Source organism: Vigna angularis, chromosome 3 (assembly GCF_016808095.1).
Source record: "Vigna angularis cultivar LongXiaoDou No.4 chromosome 3, ASM1680809v1, whole genome shotgun sequence".
NCBI classification, from domain to species: domain Eukaryota; kingdom Viridiplantae; phylum Streptophyta; class Magnoliopsida; order Fabales; family Fabaceae; genus Vigna; species Vigna angularis.
In genome coordinates, this window is record NC_068972.1 from 5,067,117 (window position 1) to 5,083,444 (window position 16,328).

Genomic DNA, 16,328 nt, shown 5'->3' on the forward strand with positions numbered 1-16,328 from the left:
ATTGATACACAATAATTAGGTAATATAACTAACTGAGAAATTAAACAACAATAACTCAGGTAAAAAATGTAGTTAATACCCAATATACTAAAAAATAAATTAATAAAAACTTAATTAAAATATATAAATTTATAAATTTAATTAAATAAAAATAAATTATATTTTATAAATGGTTTTCGATCAACTTAGATTTTCCACTTTAGTCAAAAGGGAAGTGATTATAATGACTTATGTTTGTGTTTATCAAAAGTAAATTTTAAAAAACAAATATAATAGTGGTGTCAAAATAGGTTGTAACCCGTGAGTCAACCTGGCTCGTTACGGGTTTGAAAATATATATTTTTTTTATGTGGGCTAGTTTTCAACTCGACTTACTTAGAACCCGACTCACTAGTTGAACTCGTGATGAGTCGTGTTGGCTCACCAACCCACCTAATTTAATTTAATTATTATTTTGTGTTTCAATATTATTAATTATCATTTTTCTATTATATTGTAGATGGTGATAAAGAAATATAAATGGACAAGTGATACAAAAATTATCAATATTAAAAACTTATTTGTTCACTTTTTGTACATGTTTTTGGATTACGCTTGAATTGTATGATATTTTTTATTTATTTTGAATTGTCTTTGGAGTTTAACTCTAAATGTTTGTAATTATTTTATTTTAAAAAAACTTATAATTAAATGAGCTAGTGAGTCCACTCGTTAAACCCACCAACTCCCATGATGGGTCGAGCCAGGTTCGAATTTTTTTCAGCTGGCTAATAAGTGAACCAGATTGAATTGACTAACTAAGTGATCAACCCGTGGTGAGTCGGATTAGATCGAGCTGGATCACCCGTTTTGACAACTCTAATTAAACATGTTTGAACTGTATTTAGTAAAATATGTGTTTAATTGACATGAAACTCCTAAAAATCATGAATTGGGGAGTGGATGCAAACCAAACCTATTAAAAAATTTATTAATCGTTTGACCACACTAGTCTTAGTAAAAAGCTTATTATTGAACTTAGCTTTGTGAATCACCCTTTCAAAGTAATTTAAAGTTTGTGGTAAAAAAAATACTTATTGTTTAAGTCCCTCCATAGTATTTTAAAAGGATTAAATAGTTTTCTTTTATAACCATCTAGCTAGATAAATAAACTTCTAGTAATTTTTAAATTTTAACATATAGAGGTGGGAAAAAGTCACAAGGATAATCAATTCATACAACAAATAAATAAAAACCATTTACCCTTTAAAATGAGAATGTACGTTTAAAGAATAAATTATAGAGATGATTACTATAAATCAAATTCCATATATCATACTTTAATTTTCATATTATATATATGTTTATATTTTCTTATTTTTTAATTATTAATTTTCTACTGAATGATTGTAACTCCATTTTTACAGAGAAAGTCTAAAAGAACCACTCCACAGTAAAACATGAGGCCACTTAGAATATAATTTTATTATATATCAGTTATTAAATAATTCTTATTAATGATGTAATAATAAATTATAATCAGTAATTAAACTTTATCATGATAAATATAATAATAATAATGTAATAAGTACTATATATACATAAATTTTACCAATAATTAAAATCAATATCAACGAATTTAATTGACTTTTTTGTATTATGTACTTTCATTTAATCTTAATTATGATTTTTCTGTCTGTGAAGTTTGAATTTAAAATCTTAATTACATAATAGTTCAATTTCACTTAAACTAACTAATATTAATACGAATTTATAAAATTTTAACCTATTTTTGTGTCACTAAACTTTTTATGTTTATTTATTTATTTAGATTTTACTAATATTTGTTACACTAGCTAAATAACTTAAAAATTAATTTAGATCATCTGTATCATTTTACTCTTTCTCTCTTCTATCCCTGTTTTTACTGTATGAGACTTAAAAAAAGATTGAACTAGTATTTTATGGTTAACGTTTTTAAGAAGTATTGAGAAAAAAATTGTGACTTCTTAATAATAATTGGATAAATATTTTTAAAAGAAAATAATGGCGCATAGATAATAAGGTGCAGAGATTTGTTGTTCACGTTATAACTATTATATCTTAAGGAAAAAACGAAAACTAATAATTTCATTAAAGAACCGTGATGATTCAAATTAGTAACTAATGATAGGACAATTTGCGTACAAAAGTTTATTAAATTTTTTAGTGTGTAGTTACAATTTATTTGTATTTAATAAAAAAATTATTATCATCAACCCATAACATTATTAAAAGTTGTAATCCTTTAAGCAAATGAATCTGAATATTTTAATTTCATTGTCAATTTTTTTAATTATTGTACCCAATGTACTTATTTTAAGAAAAATAAATCATCAGTTATTAATCTTCTTTATTCTATACGTAGTCCTAAAAATCATTGTCTGTCTTCTTCATTTCGATTTTTAATTAAAATTAAAATTATTTAATAATTATCCAATTAAAAAATAGCACTAGCATAGAAGAAAAACAGTACTTGAAAATCATTAGTTCAATAAAATAAAGTATGCAAAAGGATAATTTTAGCTACTTATTTTTTAAATAAAGAAACTGTCTCAAGGGTAAAAGTGTAATTAAAAATTTTCTTTTTACAGGCAATAAATATTTCCCATTATGAATTTTTGATAGATGTGCTTAAATTATTAAAAAATACATCGTTTAAGAGCAAATTTTTTTCTCCCTCAAATTTAACTTATGTTACACGTAAATGAGTTGTTTAAGTCTTCACAGAAAATGAGTCACATGTTAGTGGTGGAGATTAGATGTTTTTCAGAGGACTTTGACTTTTGATTTATTTTCTTAGACTAGTGTATAAATAAAAATATATTTTAAATTTTAATATACTCTATACATTTAATTTTTTTTTATTTTTTTTTATTTATAAACGAGTTTTGACACGTTTAAAATATGTTATAAATATTAAACAATATAATTTTGGTTGGATTAAACTTCACTTATTTCGTTTTCTCTATATTTTAATTGCCCTTCAGAGTTAGTAAAGCTCTTTTCCAAATTTAACCTTTCAACCAGTACCTTCAAAATTAACAAGATATATAACGAAAATAATAATAAAATTTAAACCTAAAGATAATTTATTCAAAACTAAATTAAAATGAGCATAATTAAAACTTAATTACGATTTCAAATAATTGTGTATGTGTATATGTAATGGCAATTAATCATTTTTTATTAGGAATGAGAAAAATGTTCGTAAGTATTTACAGAAAAAAATCTGAGACAAATACTTTATTTATTTATATATATATATATATATATATATATATATATATATATATATATATATATATATATATATATATATATATATAGATAATAACAAGTATTTTAATATTAATTTATAAAGATTATTATAACGTATTTATGATTTATAAAAAAATTAAAATTAAAATTTAATTTATATTTTGTTAAATTAAATTAAATTTATATTTTGTTAAATTAAATTTAATTAAAATTAAAATTAATTTATATTTTATTAGGTTAAAGTTAATTAAAATTAATTTTATATTTTATTAAGTTAAATTTAAGTTAGTTTATATTTTATTAAATTAAAGTTAATTAAAATTAAATTTATAATTTATATTATATTATATATTTTTTTTAATTTTAATCAGATTTTATTTTAAAATTTTATAAAATAATTTTTTAACTATACAGTATCACAAATATCCATAAGTTTTAAAATATTTATATAGATATATTTTTAAACAAATATTTCACGACTATTGATTTTGTTAAGAGTCAGACAGCAACTCTATTGTTATTTTTAATTATTATGTTTTTCAGTTAGTAGATAACTAATCTATATGCAATAATTAATTATTTTGTTATTTTGTAGATGTAGGTAATTGATTGAGCAGTTACAGAGGGAGAATGCTCCAGATGTGCCCTAATGAGAAGAGGGCAATGTTAGACTTAGAAGAGATTTTCTTGGAATTAACTAACAAATCATAGCAAAATATCCATTGAGGGAGTACTGAATAATAACATAATTAAATACAAACAGAAGGCATTTTGGAAATGATCTCTAATGGAACTAAAATTAGTGGCAACACATTAATGATGATTTCATAATTCAACACACCTAACTTAATTATAATCCAGTACCTTAATGAACATGAACATTATTGATACGCCATATTTAAGCACAACCAATCGAGTGTCTTGGCTACTTCATGGTCCTTCATCTGCTCTAACTTTAATAGCTTCATTACCTCAACCTCAAGAAAACTATGTAACCACATAACCAAGTTGAAAAAGGAAAAGTTTAACACTACGTCATATTAGCTACCGACGTGGGATTCGATAAGATCATCTGATATTATGTTATATCATGTGTTCTCATGTTTAAGTTATGTTTTTATTTTAACAAAACATACTATTTTAAGTTACGATAATAGCATGATTCCTCCATAATACGAAAACAAAAACAAAGATATATGGAAATTGAGGGAAGTTGACCATAGATATGGTTTCATCAAATTTTCGTACGGTTATTGATTATTATTATTATTTTTTACTATGAGTTTATAGCCAGCTAATCGGATATGGTGACGTACCAACTTGAAAGGACCAAGCGATAGATGCGTAGTAGGGAGCTTTGCAGTCGCTCGATTCCGACAATAATTAAGCGGAGTTAAATCATAATTAATATTACAACGATGACTGATAATTGGTTAAGACAAATATTAATGATCATTAAGAAATAAATTAATTGTTCAGATTCTTATAAACTATATAAATAAAGATTTAATTTTGAGTAAAGTTTACACTTTGATAATCACATTACTTTAGACCTCAAGAAAATTTTTTTGACTTGATCGTCGGAGTGTGTTCTAGCATAAACATAATTTTTATTATTCTTTTGCTTGGGGATATTATTGATTGTTTGAGACTATGTCAAATGCGACAAATGCATAGGTATTAGGGTGAATAGAGTGGTCTAAAATTGTTTCTTAAACCTAACAATTTATTTCCTTCTGGGCAATGTCAAAGCTTTGTGTTGCTTGACTTGCAAAATGGGTTATGTAGTATCTTCTGGCAAGAAAAATGTGCATAGAAAAAAAATATGGAGATGTAAGGAAAACGATGCTTGGATATTAATATCTTATTATGCATCCAGAGGAAGACGGTACTGGAGATAGGGATCGAAAAGAAAGAGATATTCAAAGTACAAGAAACATGATGACATAAATCTGTGAAAAAAACACGGACATGTGAAGTTTAAAGAGATATTCTTCCTTCTGTTTTCTTTTTTTCTTAATGATTATAGAATACTATAAAGATTTAATTTACTTTCATGTTGGTTTCATGAAATGTCTTGAATTCTTGTTCTCTTACCAAACTTATCGAATTTAATCCTTAATTGTTCCATTCATCTCAACTTTAATTCAGTTAAAGTTTCAAATAATTCTGAAATACCAGAGTTCACACAAAATATATCCATTAGAAATGCAAAAACTAATGTGAGTGGAAGATAAGGCTTAAGAAAAATCCAACCTTCCACTTTTTCGTAAGAATTTCAAGTCCTTAAAAAACTCATGCTAATAATTAATCAAAGAAGTTTGCTGGTACCCAAAACACCAATTTACCTCTCATCCTAATCAGAAGCATCAAAACAGGTTTTTGGTTTGTGCATTTATACGCAGAACCGAGTCAAAGTTTTGGAGGAGATAAAAGTTTGAGGTAATCTTTTTTATTTTTCTTGAAACTAGGTTACTATTTTACCAATGAAGTGAACAAAGAGATGACAAAGAGGATTAGGAATACCAAACTATAAACTAGAGATCAGTTGGAGAAAATAAAGAAAAAGAAAGCAGAAGAAAAGACCCTTAATATGAAATAACGCTTCCTGTACATGACAAGAAGAAAGAACTTATCCCATAAGGCTAAACCTATAAACTTTTATTCCAACAAAAAGCAGAGTATCCTCTGCTTCTCCCTCTGCTCTGTTCCCACCCTGCATGAGTCAGTAGAAACGGAAACTCGAAGAATCTCCGACTTGAGAAGTGGTGGTTGACCTTGTATACTTCTTTGATGATGAAGATGAGGATTGTGACAAGTCACCAGACCTTCTCCTCAGCATCTGTCTCATCCCATCAGCCACTCTAACCGCAGGGTTTGATTTGAACTTGCGGCAGAATGACATGTGAGCCTTCACAGCTTCATCCATAGCCGGTGATGCCTTTTTCTCTCCGTAGCTCACTTCATCTCTCACTGCTTCAGAGCACAACCCACATAACCATTTTCCATCAAACTTGGACTTTACTTGGGTGATGTAGTCTTGGGTGCAATCCTCCTTCAAGCCACAACACTCGCACTTCACTGACTCAATCTCCATCTCTTTATAATACCTCTTTTCCGAACTCGTTGCTTTTTGTAAGGATGAGAATCTTTCTTTCTCCTTAAGACATGCAAGAAGGGTAAAGTGTATGGAGCACAATGATTGAGGTGGTCTTGTTTATTTACTAGCGTGTAGCATGGTTTTGTTGGCTGAAGGACTAGGAAGTGGGTTTTGTTGGCTGAAGGACTAGGAAGTGGGTTTTGTTGTGAAACGAGGGGCTTTATGGTGTTTGAGAGAGAGAGAGAGAGAGAGAGAGTGTGTTTAAGTTTAAGATGGTGAAATGCCATAATTTCCTCCATGTTCTAAGGGACATGGGCAGTGGAAAATGTGACAAGGCTGGTCGGAGGGACCTTTGCTCTGCCCTTTTCTAGCATTTAATATTTTAATTCTACCACCCATAAATCAAACTACCCAAAATGTAAAATAAGTGGGACAAAGAGGTGGCTACCCTTAACAGTTATAGTATCTCTATATTATAATCTTCTATTGCATTTTTACTAACTTCTTACTCCTTCTTTCTGATTTTTTATTGTTTGCCCTGTTGTCCCACTTCAATATTTTATACTAATGCATCAATAATTTTTTCTTATTAATTATTTTACAAGAAATGTCTTCCACTTTAACGATGAGTTAGACCGCAGTATTTCAATATGATTAATTTGGAATATCCTGGCCACAAAAGCCCAACTATCATTCTCTTCAAACGTGTACAAAGTACTACTGTTTTTTTTTATGGTTTAAACAATTTCTTGTAATGATAAAAGTGATTATCATTTATAAAAATGTGAAATTTAAGGAGAGGAAGTTAGTTTGGAATTGTTTCGTGTAGTGATCCGAAGACTTGTCGAATTAGAAGATTATTATTTGCTGGGCCACCAATATATTTGCTGAATGATAAAAAGTTAACTGTGTTTAAAAGGTGTCATTCGCTCAATCAGAAGTCAGTTTTTTTGGAGTGATTTAAAAGGTGAAACCTGAACGCGTTGGAATGAATTTTTGGAGGGAGAAAGGATCTAGAAACTTGGGAGAGTTGTTGCATGAGGAGAAACTCCATAATGACTTTCCACTTCTTGGGTTTTTTTTTATGAACTGTGATATATTAATAATTTTTCATAACAATGACAATAGATTAGGTGTTTTCATATGTTTGAATTTACTTTTTAAAAAACATTTGAAATTAACTAATAACAAATCACCGTGTAAATGTTATAAAAATGTTGTTAAAAAATATTTTTCTTTTTTTTTATTTTAAATGTTTATGAGTAATTAACTTTTTATTTTCATGAGAATAAATAAATTTTTAATGTTTAAATATGACTAAAAGTATAGATAACTATGAAACATCAAGAAAGAATATAAAAGTCATATAACATATATTGCAAAAAAAACTAAGGGATTAACATTTTCATATTAAGACTTTTAACTTTTCTTTTAAGGAATTAGAATATGAATTTATTGTGTGAACGATATTAAGTTGCGTTGAATATATCACGTTAAGAAAAACTGTATTGAATTGAGTTCATAAAATCTAACCCAGATACATCTTTTTTCTTATTAAGTAATATAATTTTAAGTTGGTAACTTTGAATAAACTCATAAGTATCACCACTCTTTAAACTTATATGAGCCAATGATTTTAAATTTTAAGTCCAAATTAAAAAGAATTCACATTGACCAAACACACAAATTCTTTGGAAAATGATATATAAGCTTCTCATTTTACTTTACGATTTGATATACTTATAAAAGAAATAACAACAATTTCATCTTCCATATTTAAACTCAAAATTCTTAAATAAATTGAAATAATTACTTTAATTGATTCATGTATTCCTCAAAAATATCATTTAATATATTTATTTTGAAATAAAAAAGCAATAATCTTGCACGTTTATTGATATAATTACTTTTTTTTTATTTCACCATATATAACAAAAATTGTTAAATAATAAAAATCTATTCATATTATTTTGACTTCATGGCAATAATCGGTGTCAATATATACTTATTCGTTTAATTTTAAAAAGTAAAATATCGAACTTATAAGTTCATTAATAAGTAAGTTTTAGTTTTTATAGCATGCAGTTAATGTGGAGAGTGTTTTTTTTTTACTTGGCTAACCTTCCTCGTTTCTTTTGTTCCTTGGGTTGTTAGGAAAAAGAAAAAATAAGGAATAGAAAATTGAGAGAAACTGAAAGCACATGGCAGGGTAAAGCTATATTTGCTAATCCAATTATCAATAATTTTCAGTGCAAAATGTCAAGATTTCCTCCCACAATGGCCATGTGCTTTGCGCCAAATAGCCTTTGTTGAGCAAGCCTCAGTCACCATCCTAACTCACAAAACAAATTTTATCAAATCTCTCACAACTTTTCCCATGTTTATGTAGAGTCCTTATCTCAATTTCATTATACTGCTCTCATATATATTACCATAACATATAATTTAATATAATCATCTCCAACAAAAGTGTGAATTCTCAATATATCTATTTTGTTAAAAGTTGTGGACTGATTGGGCACCTCACCTTATTGTTGCTGTTTAGAGAAAAAATCTGTCACAAAAAAGTGTGGGAATATAATATAAGGATGAAAAGGAAATGCATATATAAAAGTAAGTTACAAAACTATACTTTCATTACAATCATAATTCTCTTTAAAATTACTTGACAAAAGAATGTGACAAATAACAAATTGACGACTTGACTAGACATTGCCAGATTTTTCCAAGCTGTTCAAAGTTCCAATAATACTGCTCTCCTCTCTCCATAAAAAACCATTTATTTTCCTTTTTTCTCTTCCACAGTGACAAAGCATCTGGTGATTCTAGTAAAAAACATATATGCAATTCTCCTTTTCCTCTAACAAAGTGCGCATGCAATTAATTACACACTTCTCAAAAATTTATTTTGAAGTTGCTTTTATAGGTCTCCATTAATATGACGCCAGTGTGACAATATCCTAGCATCAATGAAAAAGAAGTATCAATTGCTATATACTATTATATTTTCCCACAACTTTAATCTTTGTATTTTATATATAAATGTTGCTTCAACTGGATATTCTTTGGCCTATAATTTTGATGCAATTTGACATGAAAATAAATATGGACTTCTTCTATAATCGCGACACACGGAAGATCGCAATTGGTCTGTAATTACTCATGAGCTCATCAGAACCCTGAATTGATTAAATTTGCCGAAAAGAAAGTCAAAGTCAGAGTCAGAGTAGATGTGTAAATATATGGAAGAGGATGTGCAAAATGAAACATGGAACGTGCATCTTCTGTTGAAAGTTTGAACTCCCTTTTCCAGCGACTCGTTTCTTAGAATTTGGACATTAACTTTTTTATATTAATAAATAGTTTACAGGCTGAAATCTGGAATGTGAATTTACAGAAGAGCATTTCTGTGAATAGTATGATAATTTGATTATGTTCAACAAAATTTAAGTTAAGTCTAATTATGGAAACAGTATTACATTTATATTTGCACATGTGTTACTTGCTATGAATTTGTATATCTTGAGTATATATATCAGTATACATTGCTATACCGGACCGTTAAACCCATCTACAAAGGTAGCTTTCAGGCTTTAATGTGATGGTTTTGACATTGAAAGGAAAGTGATGGTGAAATGGAAAGGGTTGAAAAGCTGTTCTTCTTCTCTTGGGACCAGTGATCTGATTTTGAAGGGCCTATTCAGATCATTATTAAGCAGCGGAAAATAAAGTTAGTTAGGTTGATTACATGAGAAGAATCATAATTCAGTGGGCTAACTTGCCAACAATAATTGCATAAATTTGGTAATAATTTTAGGACCACCGATGTTACTGACCAAAGCCTAAAATGGAACCATGATTTCTGTGATCAAAATAGTGACTCTACTCGTGCCACTGTTAATAGCTAAGAGTAAAAATTATATCTAATTTCTGTTTTATCAGAGACCATGGAAGTTTTTATACATGTTTAGAGATTGAACCCTTGTTAATATGCTTAATTAATTAGGAATCAAAACCCTCACAACATACTTAAGAAATAGTTATTCATCAATTGTTCTGGACTTGTTAGTGACGAAAATGATATGGTTGATGACAGTGAAAGTGTGTATAAGCATTGATGTCATCTAAAGAGGAAATTTTGTTGAGAATTTAAATCTGAGTCTAAATTCCACGTTAAATAGAAGTGAAAGATGGATTAATTCATAGTCTTAAATCTCTTATATGGTTGAACTTATATTTCATTGATGTTTGTATTTTTCAGTGAACTTCCTCTTTAATAGACCAAACAGTGGTACGTGGTTTGTCTTAATGATCGACTCAAACGAGTACAATGATCCTTGTATGGAAGGTTTTCTTGGTTAAGAGTTCCACATAAGCATGTCAATCCCTTAAATCTATAGCCTTAAGATTTTTGATAGAGAATAGTATCAATTCGTGATATGATTGGACTCATATCTTGTTTGGTGATGGCCAGCTCAAATGACTACAATAGTCTTTCGAAGGTCTTCCAGAGTTTCACGTAAGCTTGTCAATCCCTTAAACCTGTATAACATATCTTCTTTTATGCAATAGATACGAGCGGTGTAACTCTCCATTTATTCAAAGCTTATCCTGCAGGGAGTCACCTTATTTAGAGTTCATACCTAATTCATGTTATTCTGCTCGCCATGTGTATAAAACTCGTCAGATCACTCATATACGTACAGTGACGGATGAGTCTTTCGATCTTTACTTAAACTCTCAGAAACAATCATAGCACGAAAATCTTTTATAAATAACAACACTGAAAAATGAGAAAGAGAAAATCATATTCTTTGTTATAGAATTTAAACGCATGTTTTATATTATCCATTCGACTCATTCGTTTGTCGTTTCATTTTAAATTTCTGCGGCTATGCTTGTGCCGCACTGATCCACCATATAGCATTATTCCTTCTGAAAATCCAACCAGATTTTTTTTATCATACTTTTTGTTTGTTTGTGCGCTGCTGTCAAGTCTGTTGTCCCTTATAATATTACAACAATACTGTGAATCTAATCCTTCATGCAAAATGCAAAAGCTCAAAACAAAAAGAATCTTACCCGTCAACTCCCTTAAGCCTCATTAATTATGTTTGTCTTGTACTTATATATGTACAAAACATATATATTTGAATTGGTTTTCACAGAAAAGTTCTAAGAATAAAAAAATAAAAAGTTATGAGAATTTTAATAATTTATGGAAAAAATATATATTTTTTAAAATTCTTATAGAAAATTTGTATATATGTGTGAGTAGTTGATGGGTCAATGGTTTCTCACATGCATAGCTTGGTTGGAGTTATGTTAAGTATTAGTTGGAAGTGTTAAAAAAATTTAATGGTGTTCACATGGCAACCCACATGGCACTTAGCTTCCTAATGTGGATTCTTTCTTTTCTTTTGTTTTCAATCCAACCACTATCAATCAATCATCTTGGAATTGGTAACCTACTTTTTAGTCTTCACACTTGAAAGTTATATTGAGAGACTATTACAAAGACCACCAAAATGGATATAAGTTTCATACATAGGTCATAACCACAAAAGTCTAAATCATTCATCATTATGCTTTAATTTAATCTCTCTCCATTATCATTAGCGCTGTCATTGTTTCTCCAAAATTACAACGGCAGCAACCACCACCAATTATAAAACTCATGCATGTAAGAAATATGTGTGATATTTATATTATTTTCAAACTAATAAAATTTGTGAGTTTTGAGCGTCATCTTTACCATTTTTTTTATTCTGGTCAAATTTCAAATTTTTGTTTTTAGTTATTTTTAGAAGTGTAAATTTTGATTTTAATTTGATCTTCTTTTAAATTTTAAATATTCATTTTAGATAAATGAATCATATTTATCTTATGTATGGATATTATATTACCACATTAGTGTACGTAGTATTTAAAATAGTTATTTAATCTTTTTATTTAACACACAGAGGTAATTAACTAGTCCTATATAATTATATAATAGCTATATAGCCTATTTACAAAAAAAGTAATAGTTTTTAGCTTTAAAAAAAATATAAAATGAAGAAAAAAGTTACAAACACTAAAATAAAAATTCACATGTTTAAATTCAGTAATGTTTTTAGTTATCAAACAACACTTTTAAATGATCTTCATATGTTTTTTCTTAAATTAGAAACCAGGTCAATGTAACACTTCCTGCAACTATGTTACTTGTTTCTTTCCAATAACATTATGTCATGTTTTTCTTTCACATGTGTAATAATTTCACATCTTACCAACGAGAAGATGTACATGTGAAACTTTAGGGGTGTAAAATTATCTCTTGTCAAGAACAAGGCACTAAAGGTAAGGTGAATTTCTCTTTCTGGTGTTCAAGTTTGTTACATAATCAAATATACATGTTTAATTTGAGAATTAGAGATTAAGTTAAATATAAATTAATATCCAAATTAGACCTATTTGAATCCAAACATTGAAATATCAATGGAATGCTGTATGGCACAAACAAGATCCCTGACATTAACCAAAAGCCTTAAAAGAATTGGCTGTCATAATCTTCTCACTGACAAATACATTAATTGAAGCAATAGCTTGGTCGAATTCAGAATATAATCCAAAGATCTTTTAGACATTATTGGGTTCCGTAAGTGTGTATCTTAGCTACACTTTATTATGTGGGGCATTATGTATACCCAAAAGATAAATCACAATAAACAAGACCATGATCTTGTATGATGAAACAGTGGTCTCAACATATTTTCCTTTTCTTAATTGCTAATGGGGCATCCATCTTCATACCTACGAGAAGACTTTTGTAATTATACCAACATTCATCATTTTGTCTCAAAACAGGTATATTTCAAGTTCAGTCCTCTTGTCTCAAAAGCTTTTCGGGTATTGTTAGTCATGCCAAGAATCTCAACTGGCAAATCATGATTAGTTTTATTGTATGGCCGGAAAAAAGACGTGAATGACTACAGAAAATGCAAGCAAGTTCATAGTGTTTGATGGTGTAGAATTAATGTGTGCGGCAAAAGCCATATCGCAACTTGGCAAGAATATGGTTTCTGTTCAGCTGGAATGGGATGCTGATTGTGCAGAGAACCTGATTAAATTTATTCATTAAGAACTATACTATGATCCTTTTGACGTGACAGGAACATAGCAGGTAACACGTATTTATAAGATTCAGTGAGAAAAATTATAAATAAATAGTATAGCAGATCACTGATTTTGAAGTGTGTGAATCTCAAAGTGAAAGTTCCTGATTTAGCAGAGCAGCATGCGTGATAAATAAACAATGTCTGATGAACAATAATGATTAGTGTGAATGGGTAAAGGAAGAAGGTTGTTTGAGCGAAGAAGCACGAACACTAGTCCCATCCCCGGGGAACCCTGTCCTCATGTTACTGATTCATGTTTTTGAGAACTGAATTCATTGGTGAGTGAATGTGTGACATGGCGCAGACCATATGGCTCCAAAGGCTTTGATTGTTAAGTTGATGATATTAAGTGTTATGACTCAGAAACAGTAGATGGTGACAAAGCATGGTGTGACCCACCATGTGCACCATGACTGTAACATCCACCACCTGCCACATGTGAAGCCGCCATAACCGAAGCTGCTGTGCCTTAATATCGCTTTCTTCCCATTCAGATTGTCTTATTAATGTTTTAGATATTTCTCGTAAGCATCATTAATCTTTTACTATGTTATTGTTTTCAGGACCAGTATTCTTTTCTTTGCGAAAAGACATCAATACCACACCTGGATCAGGTACAATAGAATTAATTAATCTCATATATACCCAACAAATTTAATTATAATATTAAAAAGTAGACCTTAATTTAATATGAAGAATTAATTTATAAACTTGTATTAAGCTTAAAACTTTACTCTCTCTTAAGACTATTGGGGAACGAAATGAGAGGTTTGGATGAACAGTGAAGGAAGGACATGAAAGTGCACACTAGAAAATAATATTCTTTATTTATGAGTTTAGACAAATTTGTGGAAACAAAATAGGTGGGTTTTATTTAAACACTTTTTCTATAAACTTCTTAATATTTATAGGCAAAAAAATTAAAATAGTAAGAAATAATGGGTTATCGTACTTAACTTTTGATAAATAATATATATTTCTTCTAAAATATACATACTTTGTTTAAGACTTATAAAAAAATTCAGTACAATAAATATTATTAAATAATTTATGTAATATATTGAAGTTCCTTTCGGCTCCTTTTCTAAATTAGAATGAAAAATACATTATTTATTTTAATAATATGTTATTTTCTATATTATATAATTGTTTTATTAAGAATTTAAGTATAAATCTACATCTTGAATAAAAAATGAAAAAAATCACATAAAAATAAAAACTATTAATTTATTGTTTTAAAGTTTTAGATTAAAAATGATATCGATTATTAATGTTGTATTTTTTTAATAAATTTTGTATCTCTCCGATGAAACTTTTTCTCAAAAATAATCCTAACATCTTTCTTCATCTACCTTCCAGAACTTGTAAACATTGTCTATTTTAATAATGTGTAATTCAATATTTTATAACGTTTAATAACTCTTTTATTCTATTTCTTTCTGCTATCTTATCACATCTTATTCATTCCAGAACTTTCAAACGTATCATTATAATTTGCTTGATAAGTGATGACGAAGGAACACCAGATGGAAAAATGGTAAGAAAACCATTCAACATTCAATGAATTTGGAATTTCTTTTTTCGTAAAATCCGCTATACTATCATTGCAAAAAAAGAGAGTAAGGTTTTTGCATCCTTCAGCAACATCACGTATTCATATCTTTCACCGAAATAAAAATGTTCTGCGACGTGTGTACCTTATTTTTAATACTGAATAAACATTTCAATTTTATCTCTATAGTAAATAAACTTTAATTAAATGTCTTAGAGAATTGAAAATAACTACATGTCATCATTTGATTAAAAACTTGATAATAAAGCATGAACATATAATTTATGCTAACTGTTTCAGTCGGATCTGGTGTGACCCTATTAAAACACTTAAGAGACTGTCGAAGACCGGACGGGCTTTGCTGAATCCCACGAACTGAAGCAGACCGAGCGGCTCTATCTCTAGGGGGCACTAGAAGCTGGTGAAAACCGGACGGTTACCTCTTGGCCAAGGGCTAGACGCGCTGGGAAGGGTTGGACGGGCTCTCTCGTCTTCAAGACGCTTGGTGACGGACGGACACTGCTCCACGCTCTAGGTTGAAGGCCGGGCGGGTTTCTCCCTATGCACTCCAGGTGGTCGTCCTCCTACTCCAAGCCGGGTGGTCGGGCACCTGTCAAAGACACTCCGACGCTCAAGTCAGTAACATGACCGAGTGGTCTGTAATGCATGTATATATTGCATCGTAAGCAATCTATCCAAAAATCATACCTGGAATCTTTATTTATACTGATTGTAATGAGCTTTTACCTTTCGTGGGCCTGATAACAGCCCAATCATACCTTAATCTTCATTAAGGGCTTTAATGGATCATTAGTGTTTAACCGTGTAGTCGACCTGGGTTGGTCTGGACGGCCGGTCAGAAGGGGTGGTCGGCCAGAGATGTCAACCTGGGTGGTCAACCTGGGTGGACGGCCTTGGGGCGACCGTTCGGTCTATCTTGGGAGAGTAGTTCGATCAGGAGGACCGTACGGTACACTAACTATATAAATTCTTTGAACATGATCGTCTAATTACAATTACAAACTGTTGTACATAATAAATTTATCATTTTTTTATAATAACTGACGTAAAAGTCATTACAGGTTAATCAACCATGTAAACTTTAATACGGACAATACATGCATATATTAACAAAAGATACGATAATGTAAAGACTGTCTAATAAAGAGGGAGATAAATGGACACCTATGATGATTCCAACATCCACCCAACAATCCTACTACAAGTGATTAAAAAA

At 29.4% G+C, this 16,328-nt stretch overlaps 1 protein-coding gene across 1 annotated transcript; it reads right to left on the minus strand.

Moving 5' to 3' along the window:
* Positions 1–5,465: 5,465 nt before the first annotated feature.
* LOC108325424 (uncharacterized) lies at positions 5,466–6,714 on the minus strand. Its single transcript, XM_017558493.2, has one exon. It carries the CDS (start codon positions 6,374–6,376, stop codon positions 6,005–6,007), a length of 372 nt encoding a protein of 123 aa, XP_017413982.1. The 5' UTR covers positions 6,377–6,714; the 3' UTR covers positions 5,466–6,004.
* Positions 6,715–16,328: the final 9,614 nt, after the last annotated feature.